The 16,916-nt window shown below is 45.5% G+C and overlaps 1 protein-coding gene across 1 annotated transcript; it reads left to right on the plus strand.

Moving 5' to 3' along the window:
• Positions 1-484: 484 nt before the first annotated feature.
• On the plus strand, positions 485-16,073 carry LOC132959588 (semaphorin-5B-like). The gene is made up of 22 exons (XM_061032714.1): positions 485-639; positions 6,820-7,008; positions 7,121-7,220; positions 7,357-7,402; positions 7,776-7,838; positions 7,930-8,028; positions 8,335-8,548; positions 8,632-8,917; positions 9,000-9,135; positions 9,209-9,416; positions 9,504-9,711; positions 10,181-10,298; positions 10,898-11,082; positions 11,198-11,341; positions 11,514-11,661; positions 11,741-11,966; positions 12,051-12,272; positions 12,361-12,531; positions 12,624-12,773; positions 13,068-13,103; positions 13,417-13,628; positions 13,715-16,073. Exons 2-22 carry the CDS (start codon positions 6,864-6,866, stop codon positions 13,874-13,876), a joined length of 3,279 nt encoding a protein of 1,092 aa, XP_060888697.1. The 5' UTR covers positions 485-639; positions 6,820-6,863; the 3' UTR covers positions 13,877-16,073.
• Positions 16,074-16,916: the final 843 nt, after the last annotated feature.

Consider the following 16,916-nt stretch of genomic DNA (forward strand, 5'->3'; position numbering starts at 1 on the left):
TAATTTGCACATCGATGATACTGCTGCTGAGATCGACCACCGTGACCGAGACTCTCACTCACGGCTACCTGTCAATCACAGGTGGCCCCGCCCTGACTCCTCCCCCTCTCTCTGGTCTCTCTGACTCTAAATGGGACCCTAATTTACTAAATGAACATCGTGCTGTGTTGAAGAAGACTTGTAAAAATGTTTTATCATCTGAGAAGTAGGAGCATTTTCTTCTGTGAGTAGTGAACATGCCGATCCCACGACGTGCCTGTAAGACCATCCAGAGGGCAAAAACACGACCTGGTGACCAATTTAAAAAAATGTGTCCCCCAAAAAATAACAATACAGTCACACACACTTACTCTCACACAGCGCCGACATCCCGGCTATTCACAGAGTAAAGTTTGCTCTGCACAAACAGGAATGCTTTGCTCCCCCCTCTGTCTCCCCCATCACACACACACACACACTCCTTTCCTCCGTCCCGCCTCACACCCCCCACCGTCCGTCCTGCACACACTCCGGTCAGCGTGCCACTGGGTGCCGATGTGTAACAACTTCTCTCTCTTCTCTCTCTCCCACCATGTGAAGCGTCGGGGACCTGTGCGGCTGCTTTGAATCCTGGATCGTCTCTTTGGTGATGGTGGAAAAGTACGTTTATCCTCCTGATTTAACGCTGAGTTCTGCTTGTTTTAATGTTGTTTCTTATCTGTTTCTGATGCCTGCTTCTGCCTCTATGCACTGAATCTCCTCTCTGAAGCCTCTTTTCTTATTTAATGATCTATAACATGACCTTAAACCTCTCCCTCCTCCCCTTTTTAAGCCCATCATCAGCTCTTTGACGAACTCCCGAGCCTACATGTAGCGTGAATGGACATGTGAAGGGTTAATTTAATGTGTAGTAAGAGCTGAGATAGGATGTGGGGGGATTTGGGAGAGAGATTCAGAGGTGGAGACAGGAGAAAAGACCCCCTGATCTGCATCAAAAACCTCCTTTATGCATCCTAAAATCACGTCTTAGTGAAAGTTTTCTCTTTCTTACTTTTCTCTGGATTTTAATGTTGAATATTTCTTCAACTTGGACGAGTTTTTCTCACTTTTTCTCACAGTATCTTCAGTCCTGGTGAGGTTCTCTGTCCTATGTTTGAACATTTCGTAGCTTTCAGTGCAGCATTTTCTGTCTGTGTGTTTCCAGTAAGGTTGTCACAACACCAGAGTTTTAAACTTTCATTCAATTCTAGCGAAGATCAAACGATAGCCAGACTTTTTTTTTTACACCACAGCAAGAAAAATCTAAGTTTTAAGAATCAAATATCGAGAAATGTCTTGGTTTTAATTACCAAACAATGCAGTCGAACTCCTGCACTAGGTTGCATCGTGACCAGTAAACAAGCAAATTAACTTTTGTCAAGTAAGAGCCACATGTTGCTTCATGTTTGTATCTCTTTTTAATATGAAATATTTTTGTTTTGAAGCAGCTGCTACCTCAGAATTTGCAATAAAAGTCGCAATTATTTTCTGCCTTGTTCTCCAAAATGATTGCTGGGAGTAATAGGATGAAGATTGACTGACAGAGGTTTGCAGATGAATCATGTTTACAGTATTTTGACTATTCGTTATTACAGGACGATAACAGTTCCTAGCTTCATAGTAATCATGCAAAATATTCTTCAGGCTGATTTAAGGACTCGATTTTCATCTGGTCGACTCATCACTGTGAAAGTTTGGATTGTACATTCTTATATTACTTCATACTGCATGTGCATCTTTTAGACTTATTTAAACTGGTTGAAGAAGAGGAGATCTTATTTTGTGCATTCTTCCTCCTCGTCTTCCTCGTTATAAAATCCTCCATGAGGACTCTGGATGTTCAAAGAGAAACCCGTGACTTCGTTCTCGACCTTGGGGGAACAATCTCAGACCCACTGGATTTTTTTTTTTCCAGGAGCTGTGACCCAGATCCCACAGTCCGAGTGTGCTCAGTTGTTACCAGTCTCGTGACAGCAGGAGGTCCGACTGAAGTGGATACAGGTTGGAGATAGTTGGTTCAGTTGAAGTTAGAGTGCAGCTGTTTGTCTGCAGATGTTTGTGAGGGGATGATGCATCACTTTATACATTATTAACCATGCAATCAGTTTTTATAGCACATTTTTTTCAAACTGCATAATGCAGCGGTTAGTGCACACGCCTCATATACAGAGGCTGTAGTCCTCCAAGTGGGCGGCCTGGGTTTGAATCCGACCCTGTGGCTCTCTCTCCCCGATTTCTGCCTCTTAGCATCTGTAGAGTCTGTAACGCTTGTAACAGTTGTGTCATCGGTCAGAAGTCTGGGGCCTGAAGGCCGAATGATTTAAGGCGGGATCATGACACCTGTCAATCATTTACACTTCAGAATTAATGGAAGAGGATGCTGCAGGACTGGGGCTGTCAATAATCAGCCGGTTGAAGATATTGTGTGTTTTTCTTGTAATCATTACGTTCAGTTTCCACTCTCGGTTCCACCAAGTTGTCAGTTATTTAGAGAATGATTTTCAAATTTGTATTTGATAATATAGGAACAGCTGAGCCCTGTTAGCTCATCTATATCAGCCGTCCCTCTCCGAAATAATGTCAGTGTATGTTTTATTCACATTACACAAAATCAGAGGGCTTCAAAGTTTGTGTAAGATTTAATAACCTCTTTTATCCTACGCCTCATCTTCTGGTTTGGTAAAGTTGATCATGCTTTAACAAACTTTAACTTGATAATGGCTGCACGGTAAAGTGAGCGAGAACAGGACGGGGACATAATGTGAGACGGTCGACAACATTGCAATCAAAAAGTAAAATGCTTCAAGTTTTTGCATCACAGAATGTACAGCCAGATTTAACAGAGCGTCCTCAAACACTGAAACAACAAGATCAGTTCTTCTACTTTGGAGAGAATTTCAGCTTTATTTCAAGTGTGCAATTTTACAAAGAAGCTGCATTTTGTTGCTTCGAGCATCCCCAGTATAGCGTCTTATTGCATCATTGTTTTGCATTCGCAGTACAACTCGTTATCAGACCTCTTTTGTGTTGTTGTTGTTGTTGTTGTTGTGAGTTCATGTGAGTGCAGCGTTAGCATCATTAAGAGAGACGTCTCCGACCACCTGATGAACGTAGATCTAATATTCCCTCTCTTGTTGTTGAACTAAACTGACTCCTGAGATAAATATCTGCCCTCTAAATGCTGCTCGTTGTTTTGACTGCTGTTTCTTGTTGAGCAGGTCGATGCTTCATGCTGCAGGAAAAGCTGCAGATAAAGAGCTTCCTGTGAGCTGGCTTGTTTGTGAAGCTCGATGAGAGAATGCAGAGGGTTTGTTTTCGGCTATACTCCCTAGTTGTGTTGTTTTCCAGAAGGAGCAGAGTCGCTGATGGGCGAGCAGAGGTTGAGGGAGAGAGGAGGAGGCAGACAGAGAGAGATGGGTGCAGCTGTGAGCCTCTTTAGGATTCTCGCTCTCTACCTCCTCTCTCCGGGGCCAAACCGGCATCATTAGGTTTGGCAAATTACCCGAGCGGCCATTGTGGCGCGGCCATGGCACGTTAGTGTGTCTTTTTAACTGTGGCTAAACTCAGTCCATTCACTTGTAAAAGAGAGCAGCCATTGGCAGATAGTTGGCAGGTCGCACAGAGAGGCCATTCACCCCGGTAGGAAGGAGCTGAGAACACTGCCTCGGAAATGGTCCTCTCTGAATATTTTGATGGAGGGACTCTGGACGCCCTCTGAGAGCACATTCGCTCCTCCAGCGCTCTGCATCTGAATTTCATATTACTGCTCTTTACAGGTACAGACTCCGTTTGAAGCTCTTCTGTTGGAGCATGAGAGACATTTCAGGGATTTTCTTTGTGTTGTTTTGTGAATCGGAGGAATTCAGAGTTCAGAATCGGAGGTTTTTTCAGTCTGGGGAGGTGGGGGTTTCGAGAGGGAAGGGGGGGGGGGTCAGTGTTTCTTTTAATGATATTTGGATAAAGTCCAAGAACAAGAGAGTTCAGACAAGAGGCTGATACACACAGGTCAGACGCTCTACTCGCTCCTTTTATCCCTGATGCCATGGATGAACAAATTACGGAGCTTCTCAATGAGGGAATAATTACTTGCAATTAATTTCGCTGTCATATATCACCTCAGTGATAAGGGTTTCTCTTGATTTAATGAAGCGTACCTAAAGGGGAATTCCTTTGTTTTTATGACAAAGCCCCCTTTTTACATATTTTTGGATCTTAATGTTGAGGGGAAGTTTTGGAGTTGCTTCAGCCTGCAGCAATGAAACAGGCTGTAACGGCTGCAACTAAAATCCCTCTGATCCAAGTGTGTCCACTCAAAGTTCTTGTTTATGCAACTGACAACTTTAATTGTTTGACAGCCCAAAGTTTTTTAACGGCGTCTTGATTTTGCAACCGACAGGCAGAAATACACCTGTCATGTTTTGGTTTATGGACGCACAGAAAACCAGGCTTTAAAGTTCTCACTCGGTGGTAAATCCACAGCAGCAGGGTGAAAATCAGAGCAGGGTTCCTCTCTGTGGGGGTCACATGTTCCCGTCGTGTTTCTCTCCCACAGTCCCAACACTCTCAGGTCACATGAATCAGAGACTCTGTTTCTAATCTCCGCTCAGATTGTTCGAGCTTTACTCTGTTTTTCCAACACATGCAGCTCCACGAGTCAATGAATGTTCCTACTCACTCCTGGCACCGCAAGAAAAACACGCCTGGACGTTTGAAAAGCTCCCTACGTTTCTGTCAACACCAACTCCCCAATCTTAAATCTGTAAACCACATCTGACTTTTTAATGCCTTTGATTCCAGACCAGTATACCCAGCAACACGTGGGTGATGTGGGTGAACTGTGCGGTCACAGTTTGGTGAGTGGGGTCAAAGTTAGTCATTAGGAATATTACAGATGTGATCAAAGTCATGATACCCACATCACTTTAAAGAAACCAACACTGAGTTGGGCTGGGATTTGAAAATGAAGCCAATGTGGAAGTGTAATCAGCTGCAGCTCCTTGAGTGTCCACTTGAGGCTTTTTCCATAAACCAAAGAGTCCCCATTAGGTCCCATATTGAAAATACACATTACAGGCAGACGTAAATACGTTTACAGCCTGGTACAAAAAGAAAGAAAGACAATTTTTTTTGGTAAAAGTTCTGCAAAACCTCCAAAGAAGAATGTGTAGGAGGATGTTCAGACGTACAAAACTGTAACCAAGGTGTCAACGCTGAAAATGCTCATGTCAGTCGTCTTTGAGTTGGTTGTCTTCAGGCTGATCCCAGAGGGAGAATCTGCACCCGTACAGTTCCACATTTCCTCCCGCCCCTTGAAGAATCTGACTGACGTCTGCTGCAGCGCTCTGAAAAGACAAAAAAAAAAAAAAACCCAGAACACAAGGCCTCTCACCGGCCCGCCTCTGCACGGTGAGAGGAGCATTGGCACAGAACAAAAGCGAGGGCCAGCGGTGCGGGCTCGGCTCCTGTCGCTTCATTAGGCAGCAAAAACCTCTGCTGCACACACATTCAGTCCTCCTGGTGAGCAGCAGACAGGCTCACATTCACTGAAGCCTCTCTGCAGGGGCGACGAGCAGCTGCAGGGAAACCAGAGGAAAGACAAAGTTAGATGGCGACAGAAGAAGTTGAATCAATCTCTGTCTTTTTTTTTTTTTTTGGTCATTTGTAATCTGCTAAATGGCTCAAAGGTGTGAACGAGTTGCCGTAGCTGTTCTCTTGAGACTTTTTTTGACAGTTTAATCACTTTGACGGCTTGAGATCGGACAGAAATGTAAGCCTCTCTGAGCTGTTTGTTCAACTTCTTTAATCCAACAGGGCTTCAAACTAGAGCGTGACTGATACAATGGTTGGGTGGTGATTGATATGCCTTTATTATGAATGGAAGCAATAAGCCAAGGCTCACAATAACTTGTAAATATGAAGAAAACAGGACAACACCTTTAGCTGTCGATGCAACACCATGCACAACAGGAAAAATTTAAATATTTCTACAATGATCTCAGAGCAACAATGTGCAGGAAATAACCAGTCATAATTGGCTGTGATGAAAAATTATTAAATGACAGTGAATAGTCTGTTAATTGCGTTGAAAAAATTGCTTAAATTGGCCTTAATTTTGTTTAGCTCATTGAATTAAGCTCCCAGATATCTACTTATTTTTTTTGCTTTATGCATTTGTTCTTTAATGCATATAGCAAATAAATATGTATATATTTGGGACCCTAACCCAAAGTCTTTCTGCATCATATCTGGTGTTTTTTTAGGACTAAGTGATGTGCATGTGTTTGCCGACTTCTCTAATCTAGAAAAGGAAACAATATTCCAGTCACTGATTGTTGTGTGTTTTTATTTTTGCTGCATTTTGTTCCACTTGCAGCCGGCTCTCCTCTGCATGCCCCGTGCTCCTGCGCTAATCGTCCTCATATCACCGACCCTGAGCCGATCTGATGAACACAAACTGATCCCGATGTTGACACAAAGACCCCTCATGAGCCTCACAGCTCAGAGTTCACACCCCCGTGTTTGGCTGCCGGCCCGGGCCTCGTCTCTGAAAGGATCTCCTCAGTCATAAAGATTCCTGTTGATGGCACCCTCGGGTTTCATAGTCGGCCCTCAGAGAGCTCGGCGGCTCAGGGCCCTTTGAGGTGAATTAGCCGTGACCGAGTCGTGCTGACACGACCGAGAGCGGGCAGACAGAGCGAGCAGAGCTGATTTAAGAATGATGGACGGGGAGCAAAAAGAGGCGTCCATAAACATTTAAAACTTTCTTTACAAGGAGGTCAAACTCTTCTCTTTTCCCTACAGGTGTTTTCTGAGGACTTAACAGAAGACTGGATGAGGTTGTAGCTATGGTAACGTCAGGTCTGGGGGCGTGGCCTCTCTCCCCCTGTGGCCTCGTGCTGATCGTCTTCTCGTCTGTGTGTCTGTCCGAGGAGACGCACGTCAAACCTGCAGACTGCAGCAGAAAGGAGCATCCCGTCGTCTCGTACCAAGGTGAGTGGCGTTGAGATATCAACATTTTAAATCTTTGATGTGATACAAGTCAGAATCAAAGCATCCTGTTCTGCTTCTGTTTTCCTCTGTTCCTCTCGTTCTCTCTGTCCAGCGTTGAGGCCGTGGGTGTCCGAGTTCTCTCATCGAGGAGCGAAGGATTTCTCTCAGCTGGCCATCGACCTGAGCCGACGGCAGATCGTTGTGGGAGCGAGGTGACACAGTTCAAACAAAGCCTCTTTAGTGTCGCTATAATGAGATTAGATCAGAAGAGAAACTCAAACATCCTGTAAAAGAAAGATTTTAATCATCAGATCATTGATTGTCTAACGTGAAAAATCTCTTTGACAGAAACTTTCTCTTCAGACTGAGTTTGAGCAACGCGTCGCTGATACAGGTAAGCCGACTTTCAGCTTCATGATTTGTTTATTTGTTTTTTGAAACAAGCAAAAAAGAAAGAATGAAGAAAACCATGTAGCCTCAGCTGTAAGACTTATTTAGAAAAATGTACAAATGTTTAAATTCCTCAGAGTCTGATGATAAATCAATAATAAATATGTTGACAAAATCAATTAATTTGATATCAAAATATCACTTATAAGTGTCCTTAAGTGTCTTTAAATGAAAAGTGATAGTTAGAACATCTCAGGGTTCCTCATTAGTCTGTAGGTATTGAATCTTTAACTTATCATGAGGTTGTTTTCAGTTTAAGGATCTCAAATTGTTTATCTGCCTGTAAACAAACAAACATTATTATTTTTCCTCTCCAGGCGACAGAATGGTCGCCTGATGAAGAAACCAGGCGCTCGTGTCAGAGCAAAGGGAAGACTGAGGTGGCGTTCTGCTTTAACAAACTGAAATACACATTTATGACGGCTTCTCCTCCGACTTTAATAAACAGAGTTGTGTTTTGTTTGCCTGCAGGAGGAGTGTCAAAACTACATCCGGGTGTTGTTGATGAGTGGGACGACGCTGTTCACGTGCGGGACAAACGCTTTCACCCCGGTCTGCGTAACCAGACAGGTGAGTACAGAACCTGAGAATTGGTGTTAATGTTAACATGTGAATTAAGTAGTTATAAAATCACACAAAGACAGATCAATTAGGGCAAAAATATCACAAACAAGGTCCAGAGGTTAAAGGTCAGAGACAGGATTAGCTGAGGTGGCACCTACTAGACAGCTAGCAGCTCCCACCTGTCACTCAAAGAGGCCACGCCCCCTAATTCTACATCACTGTTAGCCTTAATAGAATGTAAACAGAAGCCTCAGAGTCTGTCCACATTTGATTATTTATTTAGTTTCCGGGCTTTTTTTTTGTCTCTTCCAGATCGGAAACATGAGTCAGGTGTTGGACACCGTGAACGGCGTGGCTCGATGTCCCTACGACCCTCGCCATAACTCCACCGCCATGGTGACGGAGCGCGGCGAGCTGTACGCAGCCACGGTGATCGACTTCTCCGGACGCGACCCCGTCATTTACAGGAGCCTGGGGAACATGCCGCCACTGCGCACGGCTCAGTACAACTCCAAATGGCTCAACGGTGAATAAACGCGACGCTCGTTTAAACCGTCTGCCCTCCTGGCGTCCGATTCTCACGTTTCCTGCGTCTTCTCTGTCCTATAGAGCCTCATTTTGTGTCCGTCTACGAGATCGGTCGCTTCGCCTACTTCTTCCTGAGAGAGACCGCCGTGGAGAACGACTGCGGGAAGATGGTGGTGTCCCGCGTGGCCCGGGTCTGCAAGAACGACATGGGCGGACGCTTCCTGTTGGAGGACACCTGGACGACCTTCATGAAGGCTCGACTGAACTGCTCGCGCTCCGGAGAAATCCCGTTTTACTTCAACGAGCTGCAGAGCACGTTCTACCTCCCCGAGCAGGAGCTGATCTACGGGATCTTCACCACCAACGTGTGAGTGGTGAAACACGGCCACACATCAGAGACCGCTCATTGACCTGCTGATGTCTAAACGTGTCTCCGTCCTCTCTTTCAGGAACAGTATCTCAGCGTCTGCCATCTGTGCCTTCAACCTCAGCTCCATCACTCAGGCCTTTAACGGACCCTTTAGGTACCAGGAGAACCCTCGCACCGCCTGGCTCTCCACGCCGAACCCCATACCCAACTTCCAGGTACTTCACGTTTTGTATTTATTTTAAGATAAGACTTTGGATGGAGTCGTAAACTCCCGTTTCATTCACTCAGTGTGGGACTTTAGAGGAGGGGGGCCCCGGGGGGAACCTGACCGAGCGGAGCCTCCAGGACGCACAGAGACTCTTCCTCATGAACGACGTGGTCCAGCCGCTCACCACCAACCCGCTGTTCACCCAGGACAACCTGCGCTTCTCCAAGCTGGTGGTGGACCTCGTGCAGGGCAGAGACAGACTCTACCACGTCATGTACATCGGAACAGGTGAGCGAGACACCAGAGAGAAGCTGCAGACTTTACCTGACGAGGAACAATAAGAGTAATAGATCCATTTTCATCCCGTCCAATCAGAATACGGCACCATCATGAAGGCTCTCTCCACCACCAATAAGAGCCTTCACGGCTGCTACCTAGAGGAGCTGAGGATCCTCCCTGAAGGGAAAATCGCTCCAATCAAGAGCCTGAAAATCCTCCAGGGTGACAGATCTCTGTTTGTGGGGCTCGACGACAGGCTGGTGAAGATCCCGTTAGAGCGCTGCTCCAGTTATCCAACGGAAAGGTAGAACACCTCCCAGTGCAGAGTGTTTGTTTGTCTGTAAATGAGAGGAGTGTTCAGGAACTAACTAGCAGATTTACACACTTGATGTCTCAGTTCGGGGTAATTTCAGTATTTGAAACTCTTCTGAATACTTTGTAGAAGAAAACTAAAAACTGTTGTGTTTGTCACTGACAGGCTGAGATTGTTATTCTTAGTGCTTCCAGAAAATGTTGATGATCTTGCTAAATATTGTACAACAAAGTGCATCAGTTTGTTTTATGAGTTCCTCTGGCAGCCTCGTACTTGAACCACATTAACACGGAGACAAACATTATGGAATCAATGATCTTACTGACTACTATGTGCAGATAAATAAAGCTTTTTGTGTCATTTTTAAATCGTGTTTCAAAGCGAGCATGATCGTGTGTCAGGTGGTTTTTATAATTCTGCAGCTGCATCAGTGACTGACGGAGTGTTTTCTCTCCATCAGTCAGTGTTTGGAGGCTCGGGATCCGTACTGCGGCTGGGATCTGAAACAGAGACGCTGCACGAGGATCGAGGAGAGCTCCAACATGAACCAGTGGATCCAGAACATCACCGAGTGCCCGGTAAGACACACTCACACACACACACACACACACACACACACACACACACACACACACACACACACACACACACATTTTCCTGCTTACTTTAATTTGTTTGTTGTTGTAATACCCACTTTGGCCACAAGAGGCAGATGCCCACTACTAATCTACTATGTAGTAAAACAAAGCAGCAACCTCCAGTGTTGAAAAATGAAGCTGATGCTGAAGTGCTAAATCCTGCAGTTCCTGGAGTGTCCACTAGAGGCTGGCTGCAGAAGCACAGGAAGTCACATACACACCCATTCTAAAAAGCCTGTTTTTACAGCAGAGATTAACATGTTTACAGCCTGGTTCAAAAAACCAAATAGGTGTGATTAGCTCATGTCTCGATGGACACACACTGTACGGGGGGTGAATGTTTTGATGACTCATCAGTTTTGATTTGATGAAGGATAAGAGTTATTCACAATAAGGCGTGTAGCTGACCTGATTGACAGGTGGGCGCGGTGTAACGGTTTGTCAGGAGGTTTAAAACCCGCCTCAGCTCCAGCTCCTCAAATGTGGTGCATATGGAGAAATCTGACCTCGTCTCCCCTCCTCCTTTGAATCCTCTGCAGATGAGGAACCTAACACAGGATGGCGGTTTTGGTCCCTGGGCGCCGTGGACCCCGTGCAACCACAATGACGGCGAGGGCTCCGTCAGCAGCTGTATGTGTCGGTCTCGCTCGTGTGACGGACCCGTGGCTCGGTGTGGGGGAGTGGAATGTAAGGGATCCACTATCCAGGTGGCCAACTGCTCCAGGTACAGTCATATCGTGGCTAGCGTGTGGATTGCACGCCATTTAGTGGTCGCAAAGGAGGCGCAATCCCTTTGTGACACAGGCCCTGAGTCTTTAGTCCTGTGTTTGGTTCCTCAGGAATGGCGGCTGGACTCCGTGGTCTTCATGGGGTTCATGCAGCAGCAGCTGTGGCATCGGATTTGAAGTGAGGCAGCGTTCCTGCAACAACCCATCGCCTCGCCACGGCGGTCGGATCTGTGTCGGCCAGGGTCGAGAGGAGAGGTGAGGAGGGATATGTTTACAGAAACGACATAAAGACAATAAAATAAAGCAAGATATGACACATATAAGATCACTTTGGACAGGACTGACGTGTGTGTGTGTGTGTGTGTGTGTGTGTGTGTGTGTGTGTGTGTGTGTGTGTGTGTGTGTGTGTGTGTGTGTGTGTTTTCAGGCTGTGTAATGATAAAAAGCCGTGTCCCCTGCCCGTGCTGTGGACAGCGTGGGGTCCCTGGGCTCACTGCAGTGCTGAGTGTGGTGGAGGGGTTCACTCCAGGACCAGAACCTGTGAGAACGGAAACACGTGTCCTGGATGTTCGATGGTACTTTAGAGTCTATATTTATAAGAACGCTTAAAGAGGACTGTCAGGCCGTCGTTTAACTTCCCCCCCTGTTCTCCAGGAGTATAAAGCCTGTAACCTGGAGGCCTGTCCCGAGGTGCGTCGTAACACCCCCTGGACGCCCTGGATACCTTTCAACGTCAGCCATGATGGCTCGCGGCAGGAGCAGAGGTTCAGGTACACGTGCCGGGCTCTGCTCCCCGACCCTCAGCAGCTCCAGCTCGGCAAGAAGAAGCTGGAGACCCGGTTCTGCCCCAATGACGGGTCAGGAGCCTGTCAGACCGACGGTGAGCTCAGGAAACAAAGTATTCCGAAATTAAAAGATGAATTCTGAAGTCAAGAAAAGCTTAGTTTCCCTTCGTGCCTTGCAGCTCTGGTCGAAGGTTTGATGAAGACGAGCGGTCACACTCTGTCCCAGCCTCAGGGTGTGCGCTGGGGATTGTGGGAAACGTGGTCCACCTGTTCTCTGCCGTGCGCCCGAGGCTTCAGGACGAGGAAACGAAGCTGCTCGACGGCAGAGGGTCGGACCAACCCGAGCGCGTGTGTGGGATCACCTGTGGAGTATCAGGACTGCAACACTCAGCCGTGCCCAGGTAACAGAGAGTACCTGACTGTCAGTGACATCGCTGCAGTGACATCATATTAACTATACTTTAATAAAGTGTGTGTGTGTTTTCTCAGTGAATGGAGCCTGGTCCTGCTGGTCTTCCTGGTCTCCATGCTCCTCCAGCTGTGGGGGAGGTCACTACCAGCGGACTCGGACTTGTAGTAACCCGCTGCCCGCCAGTGGAGGAGACATCTGTATCGGGCTGCACACCGAGGAGGCGCTCTGTAACACACACACATGTGAAGGTACGAAGACAGATCTTTAAGGGAAATCTGATTTGAATGATTGAAAGTAGTAAAAGCAGGCAGAACAAACCCTCTTTGTTTCTGCTCCTCAGGTTGGGGTGAATGGACAGGTTGGGGGGACTGTGACGATGAGGGTCTGCAGCATCGCACTCGTCACTGTGGAGACGAGCAGGAGGCGGAGCCTGGTCTGTGTCAGGGAAACATCACTCAGTCTCGTCCCTGTCAGCCTCACGAGGTGCCGGGTACGCAAGCTTTTCTTTCAGTTCATTTTCTGGAGCAGGTTTTGCTGCGTGTTCTAAACTTTCTGCAGATTCAGAGTCGCTCAAAGGTTGAATCAGAGGCAAGGAAACGCTGACTCTTCTTCCTCTGCAGAAATTCAAAAGAGGAATTAATGGAGGCGTCGGCAGCGGGACAATGAAGCCTTTTTAGAAAATAACTCGTCTCCTCATTTCTGTTTGATCTTTCAGCGCTGCAGTGATTTCACTTCACCACTTTCTTTGTTTGATTTCTGTCTCTGTCTCTTTCTTTTTTTTAAGTTATTTTACCGGGACTGGAGAGCCAGAGCTGTGGAAGTGAGTGGAAACTAATTATCTCTGCACACTAATTATGATTTCAAACACACACAGACTTTCTGTGTCTTTGTACTTTCTCATCTGCTAACAGAAAATCTCTCCTGTTAGCTCCTCGAGTAAATCTTTCTCACAGAGGCGTGACTGCCGTCTCCAGCTGGGTATCATCCCCAAGTTACTGTTGCAAACTAAAAAAGCTATTGGCTATTTTTCTAAACCTGTTGTTTGTTATACAGATCAAAATAATTGCGTGTTGTCCGATGTTTGCAGCCGTCAGAGGCTCTGAAAGTCGACCTCCTCCTCTCTGTGTTTGCAGCCTTCACTTTGTTCCAGCTGGTCGCCGTGGGTTTGGCCAGTTTCTTTGCAGCAGCGTTACTGTCGGCGCTCGGCTACTCGTACTGCCACCACCTGAACCGCCCGTCAGCGGAGTCGGCCGTCATCCACCCGAGCACCCCGAACCACCTGACCTACAACAAGCAGGGCAACGCCACGCCAAAGAACGAGAAGTACATCCCCATGGAGTTCAAGGTGGGCGGATTTATTTGATTCTTTAGATGTAATCTCCTGTCACATTTTTTTTTTAAGACACTTTCCTTTTTGTCTCCACCGTCCAGACGCTCAACAAGAACAACCTCCGTGTGAATGAAGAGACGTGCAACTACCTCCCGTCCCCGCTGCCCCCCACCAACATGTTCACCACCACCTACTACCCGCCCAGCCTGAGCAAGTACGACTTCCACCCGGACTCCCCGTGCAGGACCTACATGCACAGCTGAAAGGAGGCCACACAAACATGAACCATTCACCTCACACGCACGCACACACACACACACACACGATCTGCGATTGTTTCCTCCTTTAAAAGTCGGTAAAGAAAGTTTGAAATTAAACACCAGAATCACGTTCCAGTCATATCTGAAGATCTTTACAGCTCATTTATCTTTGGCCCCCCAAAAAAGTGGTGCAACTAAGCTCAGCCGTCAAGAGACATAAATATGCTGTAAAGATCGGTTGGATGTCCAGCATGTCTTAAGTTTTTCAAATTTAGAATCCTCAGAACATCAGCAGAATCTCAACACAGCGTCATGTGAAAATACATCGTTTGCACAATCATCAGATTCTCTTCATTCATGTTACCTGGTGCAGAGTTAGCACAGAAAGTGAGCATCCCCTTTGTTCTGGAGACACTCATGTTAAACTCACTCGTCTCCTTTCATTCTTAAATATATCTTTAGATTGAGGCGAGGGGACAAACATGAACAACGAGCGTCATGTCGTCAGGTCAGATTTTCAGGATCTATCCCTGACACAGCGACACGATTGCAGCACCATAAACTAGCCAACATAGACCAACGTAAGAGGTACAAAGACGCCTTTTTTATCCCCAGATGGGACCCTTGTTTTCCTGTTTTCTTTCACCACACCCACCCTGAGGTGCTGGGTTTTTGCTCAGGACACTGAAAGCAGGGTGAGGACCCAGGGGGAGGAGCTTGTGTGTGTGTACTTCCTGTTCCCCTGGACAGAGATGAGACTCATCCCCTGGTTGTTGATCTGTTGTCGCAGGTGAACAGGTGGGTGTTAAAGATGAATAAGAAGAATAATCCCATGATTTAAAAAAAAAAAAGGACAAGTGAAGACATGGAGAGACTTTTTTGTGCTTTAATTTTTATTGTTTAGCTGAATCCACATCGGACCACAACACTGAAGAGGACACTTGACTCACCTCACTTTGTACTGTACACTGTTAAATGTTTGTGTTTTTTATCTGCACCTGCTAAATCAAAGTCGTTGATTTAGTCGGGATATCGGGCATTTTGTCTTCTGCAGCCGCTCTTCTCTTCTCTGGATGTTGAAGCACAAACGTTCCTGTTCAAGAATCACCAAATATACTGCAGCTTAACTTGTAAATATCCGATTCACTCACCAGAACAGAGCGCTGTGTGTTATAAAGAAATGTGTCACTGTGATGCTTTTAAAGTTTTTTTTTTTAAATTTGGCCTTATGTTTCCACGTTTTCACGCATACACAAAGTTTAAGAGAACCTGAGCCTGTGAGGGACAAAAACAACAACTTTTACACACTTCCTGTCGCAGCATGGTCGCCTGTTTACTTTCTACATCTACAGCCGCAATTCTAAATGTTTTTATGAAAACGTGTAAAAAAGGGGCTCATTTTTAAAAAGAACTAAACTCTCCTTTAACTGTGCTTCAAGTCTTTTTACTTTTTTTTACACTGTGAAAGAAAATATGGAACAGCTGCTTAAAGTATAAAAAATGTTCAGCTGCAGGGGAATCATTCATAACGTTGACCAGTTCTTCTTCTGTTAACACTCTTTTTGTCAGTTAAGGAAAGAAAGGACGACTGTGACTTTATTTTCTTTGATATTTCTGAAAACAAAGTGATAGTTTAGGCTTTTAAAACAATTGCTTGGATTCCCTCCACATGCTCCAGTTTCCTCCTCCTCAAATGAAGCACCTTAAGTGACCTAGATACTTAAACTGTCAATATTTGTATAAATTCTACATACAGGCCCAGGAGGAGAATATGTAACCTTTAAATGTGTAAGTCCTGTGCTGTAAATTGTTTGTTGCAAATTTTGTGTTTTTAAACTGTAAATACAAAGAAATGAAGTCAGGTGTTTCCCACCTTATCAAATGTAATGTAGCAGGAAGCAAACAGCTCCGTTTGAGGGCCAATCTTGTAGGAATATTCTGCACAAGTTTGCAGAAAATGTGCAAAAATGTTTGTATGTATTTTCCCCCAGATTGCTGAAAGGACATCGATTTATCAGTTGTCCTCCGAGGAGACACTTCTGCTGAATATGTTGTGGCTGAACTCGGCCTTTTGGACACTTTTGGTACTCTATATTTTTGTATAATGTAAAATGTGAAAAGAAAAACGATGAATAAATCCAGTTTGGTGCCAGGATTTTGGTCACAGCTGCTAAAGCCGGAATAAGCATGCCAAGAAAAACCTCTGATACATATTTAAAGAGTGATAGACTGTTGTTTAGCTCTTTCTTTTTTCTTTTTGAAAAATGTTTTTAGTAAAGTCACTGTTATAAACTGAAGAGCCTCCTGCAGATAGCCAAAGATAGGCAGGTGAGGGTGGACCTGGGGAGAAAGCTCCACGTCCCTGAGGCCTGATGTGGTCCTCTGACCCGAGGAGGGGAAGACGATCATCCTGACGGTCCCACGGGAAGATGGCCGGGAGGAAAGCCACCAAATACTACGACTCGGTCCTCCATTTCCTCCTTTACATCATGCTTATATTTCTGCTTTCTCATGTGGGCAGGTTATGAGACGATACCTGAAGAACAGCAGGTGATTCAGCCTCACAACCTCAGCGAGCAGATCCACAGCTGAGGGGCCTGAATGTGCAAAATCCTGATCACCTGAAGGCAGGTATCATGATGTGCTCACACCTGTGACTCAATCTGGGGATGCATACATTCTTCATTTACACATTTAAGACCATTTAGTTCTCGTTTTATAGCCGTCGAGTTTGAAAACCAGGCATTAGGGAAACAAATTATAAAAGAGATGATTTAATTTTGCATTTTGCTGTCATTTTTTGCTGTCCTCATTCTCGTTGCTCTTCTGTAACTTTTGCAAACATTGCAGCAGTGAACCGTAATATCTTATCTGTGAAATAATTTACTGCTACTTTGTGTGTTTGTTAGGAAATTTAAGTTAAATTAAAAAACGTAAGGTATCTCTTAATGGTAATTATTCTCCCTAAATCCAAATATTAAGTCTATAAAATGTCTCCCCCCGTTGCCATGAGTACATGGTGACTTCATCATTATCGTTTTAT

Source organism: Labrus mixtus, chromosome 24 (assembly GCF_963584025.1).
Source record: "Labrus mixtus chromosome 24, fLabMix1.1, whole genome shotgun sequence".
In the NCBI taxonomy this organism is placed as follows: domain Eukaryota; kingdom Metazoa; phylum Chordata; class Actinopteri; order Labriformes; family Labridae; genus Labrus; species Labrus mixtus.

Bases quoted from the DNA above. Each gene is read 5' to 3' on its own strand.
- LOC132959588 (XM_061032714.1), top strand. From the start codon at position 6,864: ATGGTAACGTCAGGTCTGGGGGCGTGGCCTCTCTCCCCCTGTGGCCTC. The intron at 11,083-11,197 runs GTACAGTCATAT...TTGGTTCCTCAG, and splicing joins CAGGTGGCCAACTGCTCCAG to GAATGGCGGCTGGACTCCGT. The intron at 11,662-11,740 runs GTACTTTAGAGT...CCTGTTCTCCAG, and splicing joins CGTGTCCTGGATGTTCGATG to GAGTATAAAGCCTGTAACCT.